This window comes from Trifolium pratense, linkage group LG7, assembly GCF_020283565.1.
Source record: "Trifolium pratense cultivar HEN17-A07 linkage group LG7, ARS_RC_1.1, whole genome shotgun sequence".
NCBI classification, from domain to species: Eukaryota; Viridiplantae; Streptophyta; class Magnoliopsida; order Fabales; family Fabaceae; genus Trifolium; species Trifolium pratense.
Window position 1 is genome coordinate 33,968,732 of NC_060065.1, and position 19,321 is coordinate 33,988,052.

Consider the following 19,321-nt stretch of genomic DNA (forward strand, 5'->3'; position numbering starts at 1 on the left):
GATCCGAGTCTATTAATGGGTATTTTGGTTAATTAATTAAAAAGAATGGGGTATTTTGGTCCAATTAAAAAGGTGCACCTTGCTAACTTAAACCTAACTAGGGTCTAAGTTAGAAAACCCCTATATATATATAAATAGAAATGTAAGTTCTCGTAGAAATTACTAAAAAAAAAAGAAGTTATTCATATTAAAATATGAGTACTAATATATGTACCCATAGACATAGACATTAAAAAAAAAGTAGAAACTCCAAAGGCTTGGTCTAGTGTGGGTCGAAAGACACCCCGCTGGTATCTTTGGAGGGAGGTAAATTCCTTGCCTTGGATTGGGGCATCATTCCTTCACCCTAAATTTTAAATATAAAAAAAAAATTAAAAAATAGTATTTTCCAAAGTCTCTACATCAATCTATCAACCACATACGCATGCCATTAGATATATCCGACGAATTATATAGAAAAAAAAAAATCTAAAAAATATAAAATAACACCAAAATTCACATTAATAATTCATGAATAATTGTTTTTCTCAACTCTGACATATCTCAAAGTGTTTTTGAGATTGAAAACACGCATGCAAATCTTCTTTCTCTTCGTAATTTTATTTATGTTAACATACCTGGAAAAAAAAGAAGAAAACGAAATAAGAATAAAATAAAAAGAAAAAGTTTAAGAAACATAAAGACAAAAGAAATTGTAGAACAACCCGATTAATAGTCACAAATATCTATAAAATAAAAAAGGGCACTCAATTAAAAAGAGGAGGAGATGAAGATCAACGATTTACGTACGATACATAAAAGAATAGGAGAAAATTATACAGTATGATTGAAGCATACCTTTTAAATGCTTTTCTATGATAGCAACATAAACTAAAAAATCAAGATATATGTAAATTAGATCCAGTAAAAAGAACAAAATTCTTTTCAATAGCATGAAGAAAAAGAAGCAAGAAACAAAACACGCGGGTATAGTTTGTACCATTTGCAACTTAGATATTGTACAAATCTAGTAGCATCATAGCATGACCATTTTAAAATAGAACAAAACACCCTTGTTTAGCTAAGTATAAAATCTGTCTTGTGTATATTTTGTATAAAAGCATTTGTTTTGTGTTTGACAATCAGCTAAAAGGTGCAAATACATAGTGTATACTTAATAACAAATCTTAATAGAAAATAGTTAATAATAAGTAAACATAAAAAATCCTGAGCAAGATTTAACATCTTACTGTATTCCCAGTAGAAACTGTCAAGAGCCATCCAAAAATATAAACTGAAATACCAACCAAATTTACTGGAAAATATTAATAATAGAGCAAAAACCCTTAATTAACATCTTATTTTATCAATAAACAAAATTCATTCGAGAGAACCAGAATTTTAATATTACCAAGGGTAGAAGTGATGTGCAAATTGTTGAGAATAATATGCCTAAATATCTTCTGAAGATCTTAGATTTAAATATTATTTAGATTTATATTTAAAATATGATAATATTAGGTTTTATGATTTATATTTCTATTTAGAATATTTAAGATTTGTTTAGAATTTATTATAGGATTAGTTTTGTTTTAAAAATATATGATTTGTTTTTTATGTAGCTCTATATATAGAGCCATAAGCATAATGAATAAAACAAGAATTTTAGTATTCTTCATATAACCCTATATTATAGGAGAGTTTTCTCCCTAAATTCACATCTCACCAAATTCCGCAATACAAAAACACAAAAAACCATATCAGTGGCATCCGAGCCAACGTTCATAAGGACCTGTGAAGATGGATTTTTCAAAGGTTGCTCCTCCGATCTTTGATGGAGAAGACTATGATCTTTGGGCGGTGAGAATGGAGGCATTCTTAGATGCTCTAGATCTATCGAAAACTGTGGAGGATGATTACGATGTTTCTTCGTTACCAAAAGATCCCACAGCAGAACAGATGAAAACTCATAAAGAAAGAAAAACCAAGAGGGCAAAGGCAAAGACTTGTTTGTTTGCAAGTGTCTCACAAACCGTCTTTATTAAAATCATGACTCTCAAAACACCAAAAGAAATTTGGGATTACCTAAAAGAAGAATATAAAGGAGATGAAAGGATTCGAAGCATGCAAGTTATGAATTTATTGAGAGAGTTCGAGTTGCAAAGAATGAAGGAGGATGAAACAATCAAGACATACACTGATAAATTATTGGGTATTGCTAATAAGGTACGATTACTAGGCACTCAATTTTCTGATTCCAGAATTGTGGAAAAACTCCTTGTAACGGTACCTGAAAGATATGAAGCCTCTATAGCCGCCTTGGAGAACACAAAAGATTTGAGTAAAATCACTCTGCCAGAAGTGTTACATGCATTGCATGCACAAGAACAAAGAAGACTTATGAGGGAAGAAATAACTATAGATGGTATATGTCTAGCAAAAGGTTTTGGAAAGAAATACCAACACAAACCATGTCCTCATTGCAAAAAGGATAATCACTCACCAAAGAATTGTTGGTGGAGGCCAGATGCAAAATGTGAAAAATGTGGTAAATTAGGTCATATGATGAAGGTATGCACATCACAACAACAACAAGGAGATGTTAACATTGCTCATGAACAATATGAAGAAGACCAGGAACTACTACTTGCAATCTCAGGTTTTACAACCAACAAACCGTCAAAAGAATGGCTCATTGACAGTGGTTGCACAAACCATATGACTTATGATCGAGATCTTTTCAAAGAGCTCAATAAAACTTCTATTTCCAAAGTCAGAATTGGGAATGGAGAACAAATTGCAGTAGAAGGCATTGGAACAATTTCAATTAAAACTCATGCAGGTATGAAACAAATTTCCAATGTTTTATATGTTCCTGAAATTAATCAGAATCTTTTAAGTGTTGCTCAGTTGTTGGAGAAAAATTATAAAGTGATATTTGAACATAAAAGTTGTGTGATTAAGGATCAAAACAATAAGGAAGTGATCACATTTCAGATTAAAGGCAAAAGATTTGTTTTAGATTTAATGAAGAATGATCATATTATTGAAGAGAAAAAAGAACTTAAATTCAAAGAAGATCGCGAAGATTCAGGTATTTTGAAGAAATTTCAAGTTAAGGAGGAGAATAAATATGCTTGTGAAAAATCACCTAAAAGTCATAACAAATGCAATGTTTCTACCATGAAGTCCACAAGGCACAAAGATGCTAAAGCTTGTGATAAGAAGAAGAATCAAAACAAGAAGAATAATTTTTCAAGAAGCTCAGATTGGATACGCACAAAAGATATTCAGTCAAGGAGGAGTGTTGAGAATAATATGCCTAAATATCTTCTGAAGATCTTAAATTTAAATATTATTTAGATTTATATTTAAAATATGATAATATTAGGTTTTATGATTTATATTTCTATTTAGAATATTTAAGATTTGTTTAGAATTTATTATAGGATTAGTTTTGTTTTAAAAATATATGATTTGTTTTTTATGTAGCTCTATATATAGAGCCATAAACATAATGAATAAAACAAGAATTTTAGTATTCTTCATATAACCCTATATTATAGGAGAGTTTTCTCCCTAAATTCATATCTCACCAAATTCCGCAATACAAAAACACAAAAAACCATATCACAAATCTCTAGAGTAAGTCCGTAAATAAAACCACACCATTATGCTTCAAAAGAAATTCCTAAAAATTAAAATAAAATAACATAAAATAAAAAAGCTAATCAAATAAAATAAATTGGCATTTGAAACAACAAACAATATATGAGTAGAAATCTGCTCAAACAGAACCGTGTTGTTCACCAACATGAAGCTACAAAACGATGACGATGTGAAAACAAAGTTCTCTATTTTCTCTCGATAGACGACGAAGGGACCGATAGAGCTACACACTAAGTTGGACCAAATGAGAATGACATGTCCAGATGGAAGCCAACAAACTTTTATCTAGTTTCAAACTATCATTGCCGGTGGTTGAATCTGTTTACCTGTTTGGACATCAATTAGTTACACAGTCGCTACCCTTACTTACTCCTAAACCCATCTTCTTCCTCTAAACCCTCTTCATTTCACTCCTCCGCCGTTTCCACCAATCTCCACCGTCATCTCCGCCGTCTTCACCCAAAAATGCAGTCAACACTCTTCTCTCCAACCTACACTCCCATTCTCCCCACTCATTCCCACCTCCCATCTCGCCGCATCGTAAAAGCTTCCGTCGCAACCAATCCCTCTCCTCCCCAATCAACCCAACCTAAACTCAACAAATACAGTTCCCGAATCACCGAACCAAAATCACAAGGTGCATCACAAGCTATTCTCTATGGCGTTGGTCTTTCTACAGATGACATGAAAAAACCTCAAGTTGGTGTTTCATCTGTTTGATATGAAGGAATTACTTGTAATATGCATCTTCTTCATCTCTCTGAAGCTGTTAAAGAAGGTGTTGCTGAAGCTGGTATGATTCCGTTTCGGTTTTAATACTATTGGTGTTAGTGATGCTATTTCAATGGGGACTAGAGGAATGTGTTATAGTTTATTGCTGATAGTATTGAGACTGTTATGGCTGCTCAGTGGTATGATGGTAATATCTCAATACCTGGTTGTGATAAAAATGTAAGACCTTTTATCCAATTTTCGAATTTTGATTTTGTTGTTGTGATGTTGTTATGTATGTATCTAATTATAGTTTTATAGATGCCAGGTACAATCATTGCAATGGGACGGCTTAATAGACCGAGTATTATGGTTTATGGTGGTTCAATTGTTTTGTTGAAATTACTGAATTAATGGGATGATAATCATTTATGATTTAGTGCATATATACCGTTAGTGTAGAAAAAATTTACACCGCCAATCAATCATAATCGTCAGATAATTAAAAACTAAAAACATTTGACTTTAGTCTATATACTTCTTACACTGTTGGCGTAAAAAAAAGTTACACTTTCGATTAATCTTAATTGTTAGATAATTAAAACGTCCGACTTTAATCGTAACTAATTCTAAAGTTATACATATGATTGGTTGTGATATGTTGGCAGTGTAAAGGTTTTTACACTGATAGTTTTTAAAAATCAAACTTTAATTTGTGTCAAAATGTAATGTATATCATATGCAGGAAGGGTTGATTTGTTACTGAAGTTATCTGGTAGTAAATATGTAGGAAGGGTTGATTGTGTGGTTATTTTTTAATAGTAAGTGGATTTTGTTTATGATTTCTATGAAGTAAGGGTTGTAGGGTTGGACTTAACATAAATTAAGACAGTGAATAATTGAATATGATTTTGTTTGAATTTGATCATACCATTCATACCACTTTTGCAGGTGGTATATGAATTTGTTAAAACTTACTTGAGTTTGAATCCCTTGAATAAAATAAAATTGATGTACATAAGGGGATATTTGGTTATTAGAGAAGTGGAGTTAAAGCCATTGCCTTATATTTTGCATTGTATGTTTTAATTACTCATGCTGTATGTTCCTTTCATGTGGCATTTGTGCAGGTATTATAATTACTGATTGCTTATTTCTGTATTGAAAATTATGGAAGTTGTTGCTGTTGTTGAAATGTGGTTTCAACTTTCAACTTCCAAACCTAGTATATTTATTGATCTTTATTTTGTTTTTGTTTTTTCCCAGCCTGGTCACTTTCAGGGTGATTCGTTCGACATAGTGTCTGCCTTTCAGGTACGAGAAACCATTGTCCCATCTGTTAATCTTAGATAGAGTAGACTTAAAAAAGAGCTCTCCTAGCTCTTCACACTTGATGAATGTTTGGTTTTACAAAACGTTTTAATTTTTTTCTTTTCAATAGTGCTACATTGTTTTAACTTCGTTTGCCCCCCCCCCCCCCCCCCCCCAAGGTTTATATTGGAAAAGGTGGTATTTTTGTGATTAAAAGTGAAAAATGGAAATATGAACCAAAGAAGCCTACTTATTAAACAGAATGAAGAAAATGGTTATTGTTCATGTTTGAAATATTAGTCCATAATAGAAATTTGTTTTCCCTGTGTATTAATAATTGAATTTGTGTCCTCAGGGTTATGCTACTCTTATTATTATTATTATTATTATTATTGTTATTATTATTATTATTATTATTATTATTAATGTTTAATTTATTTTTGGTCTTCCTTCAGATCTATGGAGAATATGTGAGTGGATCCATTAGTGATGAGCACAGACAAAATGTTATCCGCAACTCTTGCCCTGGTGCTGGGGCTTGTGGTGGAATGTATACAGCCAATACCATGGATTCTGCAATAGAAGCTATGGGAATGTCTCTTCCATATAGGTAAGTACGTGTGTAGATTTTTATGGTTGTCCTTTTTTAGTGTTCTTATTTTCATGAGTTGTTTTCCGTAGCTCATCTACTCCTGCCGAGGATCCACTAAAGTTGGACGAGTATCGGTTAGCTGGTAAATATCTTCTTGAGTTATTGAAGATGGACTTGAAGCCCCGAGATATCATCACTCGCAAATCACTACGTAATGCAATGGTTATAGTTATGGCACTTGGTGGATCTACCAATGCTGTGTTGCATTTAATAGCTATTGCCAAGTGAGTACAACTTTAGTTGCAGAGCCCATTGATATACGTAATCTTCAGAGAAATCTCATGTAATGAATTTTGCAGGTCTGTTGGCATTGATTTGACTCTTGATGATTTTCAGAGGGTTAGTGATGCAGTTCCTTTCATTGCTGATCTTAAACCCAGCGGGAAATATGTTATGGAAGATGTTCATAAGGTATGCATTTAAACTTTTCGTTAACCCCAATACATTCCCTCTATTATTATTATGTTAAATTTATTTTATTATTGTCATTATTTTTTCTGGCCATGCTTTCCGTGTTTATGCTATTTTAATCATCATTGTTAATCATGCATGAAGTCCTCTTTTTCTTTTCTATTTTTGATAGATTGGAGGGACCCCTGGAGTTATCCGCTACCTTCTTGAGCAAGGCTTTTTAGATGGTGACTGTTTGACTGATATTCTACTTGCCTTTGTGTGCTAATAACATAGTAGTAATTTTTTTTACCAAAAAACATACACATCGCTAACATGCATATTCCTCCTCTCTAGTCACTGGAAAGACCCTTGCTGAAAATGCAGAGCTTTTCCCTCCTTTGTCCAAAGGGCAGGTATGAGCTTGCTATTTCTATTACATGTTATCATATTGTTATGTAAAGCTCCCAAACTGTAACTGCTTGTTTTTTAATAAATTGACCACATGATATAAACTACAAGTTTTCTATGTGATTCAGGAAATAATAAGGCCAATTGAAAATCCCATCAAGAAGACAGCTCACATTCAAATCCTATATGGGAACCTTGCACCGGAGGGTTCTGTTGCTAAAATTACTGGAAAGGAGGGCTTGTACTTCTCTGGTGAACCTTCTCGTGCTGTTTTCTTGGAGTTATAAAAAAAGTGTACTTCAATCCCACATAATTGTCCATAACACGACTTATTGTTAACATGGATTGTTCTACTGGTCAAGCACTTGTTTTTGAAGGAGAGGAGGCAATGATTGCTGCCATTTCAGAGGATCCTTTGAGTTTTAAGGTATTTCTTATTTAATATGGAGTATATGCATATGGACAGTGCTTATTGTCAAGTGATTCAAGACTGATGTTTGAATGAAGTGTCAAGAATTGATATCTTTGATAGGTTTACTAGTTAATATGTGCTAGAAAAAATAATCAACATATGTTAAATTCAAATTGTTAGGGCCAAGTTAATCAGAGTCTTAGTTAGTGAATGAGAAAGTGGGTTGGGTATCGTTGTAGCAAAATGACGTAGAAATCACTTGGTATAGTGGAAGCCTCGGAAGTTTGTAGAGTAGAACAAAGCTGCTAAGACTATTGGAGAATGGGAAAGAATATTTACACGTTTTTATTGAGTTGGAAAATACACATCATAGGATTCCTAGAGATATTTCGTTTAAGACTGTAAGATAAAAAAGAGTCTGTATTGTATACACTTTAGCAATTAAAGATATGTATTATGAGGTCATGACTAGTGTGAGAACATAATGTGAGCTACAAAAGATTTAACTATAACTATAGTTTTACACCAGTCGTCAACTTTGGTCTCTTATCCTTTCATTTTGGTGCTATATGTGCTTACTGGGCATCTTCAAGAGGGCGGTGCTTCTGTACTTTTTTTTGCAAATTATATTTTCTTGGATTTACTTTTGACATAAAACACAACAGGAATCTCGGTTCATTTTAATGAATCACAACTCTGAATCACAACTCCCACTTTGTTGTGGGTGCTGTGTTGAAACAGGCACGGTAATTCGACCTGGTTTCTAAAATGCCAATTAGGGGGTGTTTTTGCATTTTTTTAAAAAGTTACAGAATCAGCCAAATATTCATTATTTGAATCTCAATTCAATAACATGATTTGGATTTCTACCATTAGACATGGTTCATTAATGTGGCTGGCAAAAATACCTGTTCACATGGGTACCTGTTCCTGTATACATAGAAAAATATATACTATTTTTCTATCCAGTTTCCCATTTGTCATGCTTAACAAAACTTATACATACCTTGTACTTTTTATGGATTTAGACTTACCTTATGCGCAAGAAAATTCATACAATAATGTTTCCTTATCAAACTACATAGTTTCTTTTTGAGCTAACTGTGAATTTAGTTCGATTTGCTGCTATTTCACAACCTTGTCACTGTATTGATTTCTTTTTGACAGATATAACCACAGTAAAAGGCAACTGAATGAAAATCTTATTGATTTCCTTTGTATGAAATTCACCATTTCAGGGAAAAGTGGTTATAATTAGGGGAGAGGGGCCTAAAGGTGGTCCTGGAATGCCTGAGATGTTAACACCAACAAGTGCAATAATGGGAGCAGGGCTTGGAAAGGTATGTCTCAGTGTGTATAAGTGTATCCTCATATTTATCTATTTACTTAGTTTGTAACTGGGTTTTGTCTATTTTTACTATGATTTGACCTAATAGACTTTCACAAATTTTATACTTCTATTTTAGTTTTGCTATATATTAGAAACACAATAAACATGAACCTTTCTTTTTATATTTTTTTTACCCTTATATGCATATGCCATTTTTTAAGCTTTGAAAACCATGATGAAGTGAAATTTCTTAAAGATACTGTCTTTCGATGCTGCAGGATGTTGCTTTATTGACTGACGGAAGATTTTCAGGAGGTTCACATGGGTTCGTGGTTGGTCATATTTGCCCCGAAGCACAGGTGAATTGGCATTGCTTTTCAAACATTTTAGTACTCTGCTATAGTATGCTAAATATATATTCAGATGCATCAAATGTGAACTGCAATCTTTAGATTTGGTCAAATGGTATTGGAGTATGCATTTAATTATCTTATGTGAGGAATGCTCATGGAGTACTGTCGATTTCAGTTTTCATAAAACCAGCTGGTTTGGTTCTTTAAAAGCAATCTAGCATGGTCCAAATGGTTGTCTGCTGTTGAATTCCTTAGCAATGATGTTGCAGTATGAACATAATCATTAAGGGAAATGTATTTAAGATTTAACTGAAGAAACTATAGTGGAAATTAATATGCCTCAGCAATACCGTATTAAATGTCATGCGGGGGATCCTATTTTAAAGTGACTAAAACAATGGGTTCTGCATGTTTTACTCTTTATCCTCTTGAAATTCATTAAGACAAGTAAATTGACTTGTGAGTTTGTGACCATGGTTTTCTATTTAGAAAACTGCTTTAACTGCACTTGAATGCATTTTTAATCTACTGTAGTGAGCGTGAGTGTGTAACCGTGTGAGTTTAGCATACTGGTTTGTAACTGTTGAAGATAATGATGCTTTACTATGAACAAGTTTACTCCTTTTGTTGTTTTTAATTATAAAATAGAAAAAATAGAAAGCAAATATACTCAAGGAAGTGAGAACTTGAAAAGTTTTCTTCAAGAAAATTGGATTTAAACTTCACCATGGGGAAGAGGTTATGACCGTCGTGCTTTTATTTTCGATTTCTTCTGTGACATGTTCATGATTTACTAGTTTATGGAGATTAGGAAAATCAAAACTGTAGTTTCATGTAGCTAACCAATAATATTTTACTGGCTTGATTTTATAGGAAGGTGGTCCAATTGGTTTGGTTCAAAATGGAGATGTTATCAACGTTGATGTTAAGAACAAGAGAATTGATGTTTTAGTTTCAGACGAGGAGATGCAGGCACGCAGAGAAATGGACTGCTCCACCATACAAAGCTAACCAAGGTGTTCTTTACAAGGTATGAGACCAAAAACTCCTAAAGAAGATTATGTTTAAATATTTTTACCAAGTTTTTATTACTTTTTGTTTCTTATGCTATAATCAATACCATTGTGGCATTGTGAAAATTTAGTTCTCCAAGTTATCAGTTAATTGAGAATGGATCATCTGCAGCAGCCGCATGGTGCAACGACAGAGCCATTGAGTTAAATGAGAGAAAATTGTCTTTATTTTCGTTCTCTTAAACCAATTGCTCTGCAATAGGCTGCACCTTGTGACCGTTGCAGAGATCCACATTGAAAATACACATACCAGCAACTTGTGGATAATCTAAAATGAGGTAACTTTGTTTCTAGTCAATCCTTCCATTGTTCTAAGCAAATCTATTGTCTTTCTGGTTCCAGTATATCAAAAATGTGAAATCAGCTTCTAGTGGATGCGTAACCGACGAGTAGAGATGACATATTATGGTGGCTTGCTGAGCAAAATCCAATTATTTGTCTAAGTAGCTTTTTGATGAGGTATTATTATTTTCGCTTAGCCGGTGCATTTCTATGTATCTTGATGTAACTTTGGTTTTCATAAAATTTTGGTACATTATTCTAGACTTGTGTCCCACCACCTCTCTTTGTTCTTGTTTCTTTCCATTGTATTTGTACCAAAAGAATGTTGTATCAGTTAGTAATGAAATGTTAGATTGATTTTTGTTGGCAAAAATTCAACAATGATTAAAAGGAAAGCATGCAAACACATTTTATCTGAAAGTAAATCTATTTACGCTGATAGATCATCGACAATGTTTGTCAATGTTTGTATTTTAATAGTTAGTTTTTTTGGTTAAATATAGTAAATTTTTGCTTGATCATACTTATCACTCAATTTCTTAACTCTTTCATCTTAGCTACCAAATCAACCTTATAACTCCTTAAACATGCTATTAATATTTCTATTTCTATAGTAATATTCATTCAATTAAAAATAATTTAATGCAAAAAGTTGAATTTGTTTTTTCACTAAATAACAAAAATGACACTTAGTAAATTTAACTTATTTTTTATATGAAATATAAAAAATTAATTGCGCTTAAATAAAATGTTAATCACCATAAAAACAATTGTTTGCTTGTACAGTAATATGCCAAAATTAAACTTATTAAATCGCATATATAAATTAGACAACTAATGCTGATATGATATCATTACACGGATTGGAAGGAAGGACATTCGTGTAGTTCAACGGCTTCAAGCAACTTGTGTCAAGTGAAGGGACATATGTACAGAAAGTCAACAATGCCAACCAGACAAAGCAACAGCTGACAGCTATGTTAATGCATAGTATTTTTTAATGTTGATTGATAGAATTGAATTTAATAGAATAAGTTTTGTTTAAAGATGAGTTTAGATAAATTGATTGATGTTTAGATCATCTATATTAAATTGATTCTCATCAATTTATAATGTTTGAACTTAAGTTTAGTGTCAAAGAATCAAGTTTAGTGGCGTAAACGCTAAGTCTAAGACATCAAAATCCTTGAAGAATTGTGATAACTTATCCAATAATAGAATTAATAAGTGGTAATCACAAATTAATTTTTATCCCACTTGCAAATTTGCTTACATATTGTAATTTTTATATGTTGGATAAATTATCAACAATTCTTCAAAGGAGCTAATAGGAAACTCAAAAGTTCGGAATACATAGATGTGATGATACGAGTTTCTTCTAGTTTAACTAATGTTCTGAGTTCGATATCTGACTTGAGCAGACAATATTGTTAAAACTCTTAAGAAGAGTTTGTCATCCATTTAAGTTTCACAAGACTCGAGAGGATACTCGGTTTACCCCAACAGAAAAAGAAGAATTTAAAGAAAAACAAACCTTTCATTATTTTATTTTTTAAAGTCAACAACATATACCCATAGTCATATCATATCATATATCCAGCTAGGATAAAAATAAAAGTCATATAGCCATCGTCAAGGATAAAGATAATAAATGATCATCATCCTTTCTCTATAGCCATCCAATTTGACAAAATCACTTATTATCATATTATTATGTACGGTGGTCAAACTATAGTCATAAACAATATGCTCAAAACCAACACCTCCTTATCATCCATAATGTCTATAAAAGCATACCTTAAATCTATGATCCAAACACACCAACAATACCATTAACAATGGCTTCTTCTGTCATAATCTATTTTCTCCTTCTTTCACTATCCCTTTTCTCACTTTCTTGCTTATCAGCACCTCAAACTCCTAACACAAAACCACACCCTTTCATTCTCCCTATAAACAAAGACCCTTCAACCAATCTATTCTATACATCACTTGGTATAGGAACTCCTAGAAAAAACTTCAATCTAGCCATTGATCTTGCAGGAGAAAATCTTTGGTATAACTGTGATACTAATTACAATTCATCATCTTACATTCCTATTGCATGTGGCTCAAAACAATGTCCAGATGTTGCATGTATTGGTTGCAATGGTCCATTCAAACCAGGCTGCACAAATAATACATGTCCTGGTACAGCATTCAACTCATTAGCCAAATTCATATTTAGTGGTGGACTTGGTGAAGATATCTTATTCATTTCTCAAAACCAAGTTTCTGGTTTACTTTCTAGTTGCATTGATGTTGATGGTTTTCCATCATTCACTGGAGATGAATCACCACTCAATGGTTTACCAAAAAACACTAATGGAATTATTGGTCTTTCAAGATCAAACTTTTCATTACCAATACAACTTGCCTTGAAAAACAAGTTACCACCCAAATTTTCTCTATGTTTACCTTCTTCAAACAAACAAGGTTTCACTAACTTGCTTGTTGGATCAGTTAGTGGTGACCCTTTTAAGGAACTTTCCAAATTTGTTCAAACTACACCACTCATTGTTAATCCTGTTTCAACAGGTTCCGTTTCTGTTAAAGGTGTTCCTTCAGATGAATATTTTATTGATGTGAAAGCTATTAAGATTGATGGCAATGATTTGAACTTGAAACCTTCTTTGTTGTCTATTGACAAAAAGGGAAATGGTGGCACCAAAATTAGTACCTTGATTCCTTTCACTGAATTGCAAAGTTCTGTGTACAAGCCGTTTATTCGTGATTTTCTCAAGAAGGCCTCAGATAGAAAACTAAAGAGAGTAGCATCAGTGGCACCATTTGAGGCATGTTTTGACTCAACTAGCATTGGAAATTCTGTGCCAAGAATTGATCTTGAGCTTCAAGGAGGAGTGCAGTGGACTATTCATGAAACCAATTTGATGGTTAATGTAAAGAAGAATGTAGCATGTTTGGCATTTGTTGATGGAGGGACAGAGCCAAAGATGTCATTTGTAAAAGCTTCAATTGTCATTGGTGGACATCAATTGGAGGACAATCTTTTGGTGTTTGATTTGGCTTCTTCAAAATTGAGCTTTAGTTCCTCACTTTTGGTTCACAATGCAAGCTGTTCCTAAATCATAATCTTGAATTATTGGCATAGGCTTATTTTTTAAGCATTTAGATTGGTCACATTGAATGTTGATGCTTCTATTTCATACTTTTCTCGGCTTTTGTTTGTATTGTTGTGTAAAATAAAATTGTTTTGTCAATTTATTTGACACTACATATGATGTAATGCTTCTTATTTATATGATGTAGTAATTGTAGTTAAGAAAATTGATAACTGTGTTTTTTATTGAATGATTCATACGCCGTCTTAAAATACATTATTCACATAACTTATAACCTACTTCGACCAATTTTTTGTTTACCAATATATAAAAAAGACAAATGAAGTAATAATTGTTATGGCTAGGTGGCTAGGTGCTTGTATGTTTACCTCAACTTTTGGGGATTGGATATAACACAGTTATTACGTCAACGCAGTAACTGATTTAGACCGTTCAATTAAAATATAACGGCCGAGATCTCATACTATTTAAAAGTAATAAAAAAAAAAATTGTTTAATCAGAACCAGTGGATCACATATGGATGGCCGGATTCACTACTACGGCAAACTGCATGAATTCACTACAGCAAATCCAGCTCCCAACCTTTGTCACCACTTCCATCTGTAATCATTGAAACGTATTTAGGTAATTTAAAAAAGGGTTATGCTAATACTAGTAAGGCTCTCTTTGGGAATGACAATAAGCTAACTTATAAGCTCATAAGCCTTGTTTGGTAACCGGCATGTTATCACGAACTTTTAGTTTATTTTACTAGCTTGTAGCTTTTTTCAGACGCTATTTCAATTAGCTTTTGAGCTTATAACTTATCATATTTTAAGGTATTGAATTCATTATTTAAAGATTATATTTTCACATTTAGTTCCTTAACAAATACACCTATAACTCAAAATAACAAAGACCTGTATTAATTAAACATGTACAATTAAAGAATCAATTGTTCAATTTGTTTCATAAGAATCAGTAACACAATGCATATATCTGAGATGGAGGATCAACACACTAAAAAGGTTATCATAACTAAAGGACCAGGTTCTACCACCCTTCAAGAAAAACAACTCAAATAGTTTAGGGGAAGAGTGAACCAAAAGTAACAAATGAAACAGAAACAAAATTTTCATGACATGGAAGATCATGCCATTCAGATGAATTAGAGTGGTGCCACTGCTAGCACACAATTAATTAGAGCACAATCAAACATCTCAATATTGCAAAACTAGCAACCACGGGAACGAGCATAACAAGTCTAATACGGGGCATTAACCGGTAACAAGAAAGCATTCATTTTACTTAACGACCACTAAAGATACGGTACTAGAACTATAATTTAAAGAACATCAAGTCGAACCCTTACATTTATCCACATAATATTTGGCACTGCAATAAAAATTGTCAAGACTGCACACACAGGGCGGATACATCACTCCAGTTCCACAGGCATATTTGCCAACCATTGGAATATCTGCAAAAACATATGACTCCTTGTTAATCAGTCACTAACCTGTAGATGGCTGAAAATCTTGCCACAGTCAAAATACTAAACTGGAAGAAAAATGCTTTAAAATACTTGGAGTCGCAGCCTTCTAGGAAATTCTGCAGGATTCCAGTCGTAAAGCATAAAAGAAATCCGACATGTTTGCCACTACAAGCAAACTTTCAATCAGCAAACACCAACCACAATTTCTCGCATAAAAAATAAGCATGTGAAAGCAATGGCATTAAACAAGCAGGGCAACCGACCATAGACGAATAATCACTCTTATTGTCACAGTATGAAGGAGACTTAGAAAGATTGGAAACATATTTTCCAATATTCACTTGTCGCTATTAATATTCTGGGTCTCTTGAGTTGAAGGCCCAATAGCAACTAGTTCTTCTTCAGGATCCAGGGACATTCTTTTTTCCATACTCTCACTAGTCACTACTCACATTCGAATAATCTGCATGATGAATACACATCCAGTGAATAAAAATCACATGTAAATTAAATCAAAGCATGCTATCATATTAAAAATAAATAAAATACCATTTATTCAACCATTGACTTGAAAGTTGACAGAGTAATAGTATGATATTGATTATTGAATATAAACCAACATATTCCTGCTTCTCCATCACAATTGGAATCATTGTTTTGTCCTGTGTTCTTCTCTGTGTGTCAACGCATAGTAACATGCATTTAACAGAAAAAGTACAAAGTATACTGTTTTGGTTGGCTCACCTCCAAAAACTTCCGTTAAATATTTCAATTGGGTTTATTCAAAGTGTATTCCGTGGCTTAAAGGTTAACACTATAAGCGGCATAGATGAGAACCGGTGAACTGTAATTTTGTTGGAGCTATGACCTGTCTCTACAAACACACACTCACATCCCGGCAACCAACAAACTTATGAGTTATGCTCCAACCAGCTCCAGCCGGTTGTCTTCTTCACTCCATGTTTTGTCATTGTATCCCTAACTTTGTCAACATCCTTCCATCTACCAGCCAAAGCATACATGTTAGCGAGCAACATGTAATTTCCAGAATTACGTGGCTCAACCTTGAACAGTTTAGCTGCAACAAGCTCCCCGAGTTCCACTCGTTTATGAATGCTAGTAGCATTTAAAAGAGATCCATAGATTCCTGCATGTGGTTCCATTGGCATGCTTTGAATCAATTTCATAGCTTCTTCTAATCTACCAACTCGACCAAGCATATCAATCATACAAGCATAGTGGTCCACATCAGGAAATTTGATTGATTCAAAAACTTTTTGACCTTCATCCAATAATCCGGCATGACTGCATGCAGTTAGTACGGAAATATATGTTATGCGGTCCGGTTCAATACCGTCTTTTTTCATATTTTCGAGTAGCTTGATGCTTTCCATTCCATGCCCATGCTCTGCAAACCCGGAAATCAGTGTGTTATAGGAAACTAAATCTCTTGTTTCCATTTCTTGAAATATTAATGCAGCATCTTGCATGCTCCCACATCTTGAGTACATGTAAATCAAAGCGTTGTATCCTGAAATGCTAATGCGGATGTTATTTTCTTTGAGGATGCTCAGAGCCCAATTACCAAAACCTAGTTCTCCAAGGTGTCCACAAGCAGAAAAAACACTCACCATAGTCACCTCATCTGGCTTTGAATCTTCACTAGAGATCATTTCTTGGAACAGCTTGATCGCCATGAATGACTCACCATTTTGAGTATAACCAGCAATCATCGAATTCCATGTGACGGTATCTCGCTGTGGCATCTTATCAAAGAGTTGTCTTGCATAAGATAAATCCCCTACTCTTGCATAGGCACTAATCATGGCATTCCACGGAACAGAACTCCTATACTTATACACACCCAATTGCTCGAAAATCTTGTGTGCTGCCTCAAGGTTCCCACATTTCGCATGCATATCAAGCAGAGCTGTCTTGACAAAATAATTCGAGCGGAAACCCACTCTTTCATCTAGCTTTTCAAAAATCAACTCTGCAAGACAAGGGTCACCAATAGATGAACAAGACGATAAGACAGTTACCCACGTTGTTTGGTCCGGTTCGACATTTCCAAAGCTAAGCATGTCATGAAACAATCTCAGACCCTCATGTGGTTCTCCCCCTTGAGCATACCCAGATAACATTGCATTCCAAGATACCACACTTCTTTCCGGCATTTTATCAAAATACTTCCTTGCAATCTTCAAATCCCCCTTCTTTGCATACCCAGTAATCATCGCAGTCCAAGTAATAACATTCCTACTTATTCCCCGCTCACCCATCATACGAAAAACATTACTCGCTTCCACTTCATTCCCACACTTCCAATATCCAGAAATCATCACATTCCAATCCGCAACAGTTCTATCAGACATTTCATCAAACAGTTTCCTCGCAAACTCAATAAATCCACATTTAACACAAACACCCAAAATCCCATTCCTAACATAATAATCACAATCATATCCGGATTTCAACACATGGGCAAGAAACAAAATGCTTTCTTTTCCAACAGATTTAATAAAAAATGAATAAAATGATGCATCAGGCTTAATATCATTGTATTGTAGCATATGCTTAAAAAGAGAAACTTGTAATTGTGTTTGATTTTGAATACCAATTTGGGAATAGTATTTGAGCATGCAGGTGAAGACATTTATATCAGGGTGTGTTGTGAGATGGAAAATGTGGGAGGTGTAGGTTGAAGGTGCATGGAGGCGCGTGCATTGGGTGAGGAGAAGTGTTACCCATTGGTTTTGGTAGTGGAGAGAGTGGTGGATGAGTTGTGCATGGAGTTGTTGAAGATGATGAAGATTAGTTATTTTGGTTACTATGTTTTTGTTGATCAATGGTGACATGCCACTGCTTGCAGAAACGCTGATGCACAAGGCCTGTTTTTTGTTCCTTTTGTCTTTTGCTTTTTAAAACTTTTTGACAATATTTTTTTAAGAGTACTGCTATTTGTCGCGAGAGCAACTTTAGCGAATACCACGAACAAGTGAAATCAACGCATTATTAACACGTACTATTCCTAGCTAGCTTATTAACACATTAATATAAAGAGTACTATTCACTGTTCTGCATTTATTACTACTATTAGGTAACGATATTTTATAAGTTAAAATAGTTTATAATTTATTTTTAAAAACATTAATATAAACAAGTTTAATAGATATACATCGTCGGTAAAATAGTTTTAAATTTTATTTGGTAAAATTAAACTATAAATTATTTTATAAATAAAAAGCTAGTTAATACTTGAAAAACTAATCAAATGAAATTAAAGTGTTTGACAATTTAATTGTTGTACGTATAAAATGACATCAAAATACGTGATTAGTGAGTAGTTATTAATATTATATTTTTAAAAAATAAAGAAATAATAAGATTAAAATAGTAAGGTTAAAATTGAAATAAAAGGTAAAAAATTATAAGCTATAAGGTAAAAAGCTACTTAAAATATCATCTAAAAAACTTGTAAATTCAAAGAAAAAACTTTTTGCCGAACACATTTTATTTTATCAAATAAGTTTATAAATTAATCTAATAAATTATAAATTAGTTTATTTATGTTACCAAACAAACACTTATAGACATCTTTAGACAAAATAAAAATGTTAATAGAAATCTCAAAGTGGTCACATTTCATGTTTTTCTTTGTGAACGTGTTTTTATTATTTATGATTTTTCTTTTGTTCATTTGAATATATATAAATATGAATGTAACCAAAGAATATATATAAATATGAAGAGTACTATTACTACTAGTCTACTAGTGAAACAAAGAGGAGGCGCGCACCTTTTAATTGCTTCGTGATATTCTTGGAATATTATGTCGTAACATTTAACATTATCCTTTTTTTAATGTTTTGATATTTTTTTGACAAATAATTAAACTGCTATTAGTTTTAAGCCGCTATGGTTGATCTAATGGTGAGGGATTTGGGTATTACGTTATAGGTTTTGGGTTCGATCCTCAACTCATTGTAAACAAAAAACTGCTATTAGTTTTGTAAAAAAAAAAAATACTTTAAGTTAAACTTTTTTCCTATAGGTTTCTTTTAATGAATATAATTTCATTTGACGATACTAAATATTACGTAGTAAGTCTCTTAACTAATATTCAAAAAAAATAAAATCAAAATTTCGTA

The 19,321-nt window shown here is 33.1% G+C and overlaps 2 protein-coding genes and 1 pseudogene across 7 annotated transcripts; 2 read left to right on the top strand and 1 right to left on the bottom strand.

Moving 5' to 3' along the window:
* The first annotated feature begins 3,800 nt into the window (after positions 1–3,800).
* LOC123898476 lies at positions 3,801–10,946 on the top strand (annotated as a pseudogene).
* Positions 10,947–12,201: 1,255 nt separating this feature from the next.
* LOC123897177 (probable aspartic proteinase GIP2) lies at positions 12,202–13,900 on the top strand. Its single transcript, XM_045947704.1, has one exon. It carries the CDS (start codon positions 12,412–12,414, stop codon positions 13,696–13,698), a length of 1,287 nt encoding a protein of 428 aa, XP_045803660.1. The 5' UTR covers positions 12,202–12,411; the 3' UTR covers positions 13,699–13,900.
* Positions 13,901–14,015: 115 nt separating this feature from the next.
* LOC123897175 (pentatricopeptide repeat-containing protein At1g14470) lies at positions 14,016–18,123 on the bottom strand. Of its 6 annotated transcripts, XM_045947699.1 has the most exons (5): positions 15,720–18,080; positions 15,434–15,633; positions 15,261–15,335; positions 15,048–15,155; positions 14,016–14,296 (listed from the first exon to the last, which is right to left on the bottom strand). In XM_045947699.1, exon 1 carries the CDS (start codon positions 18,026–18,028, stop codon positions 16,082–16,084), a length of 1,947 nt encoding a protein of 648 aa, XP_045803655.1. In that variant the 5' UTR covers positions 18,029–18,080; the 3' UTR covers positions 14,016–14,296; positions 15,048–15,155; positions 15,261–15,335; positions 15,434–15,633; positions 15,720–16,081. The 6 variants fall into 6 exon arrangements, with proteins under 6 accessions (XP_045803655.1, XP_045803659.1, XP_045803658.1 ...); XM_045947702.1 differs by lacking the exon at positions 14,016–14,296 and having other exon boundaries at positions 14,603–15,155; XM_045947698.1 differs by lacking the exon at positions 14,016–14,296 and having other exon boundaries at positions 14,673–15,155; positions 15,237–15,335.
* Positions 18,124–19,321: the final 1,198 nt, after the last annotated feature.

Coding starts and splice junctions, on each gene's coding strand:
- LOC123897177 (XM_045947704.1), top strand. CDS start 12,412: ATGGCTTCTTCTGTCATAATCTATTTTCTCCTTCTTTCACTATCCCTT.
- LOC123897175 (XM_045947699.1), bottom strand. CDS start 18,028: ATGTCACCATTGATCAACAAAAACATAGTAACCAAAATAACTAATCTT.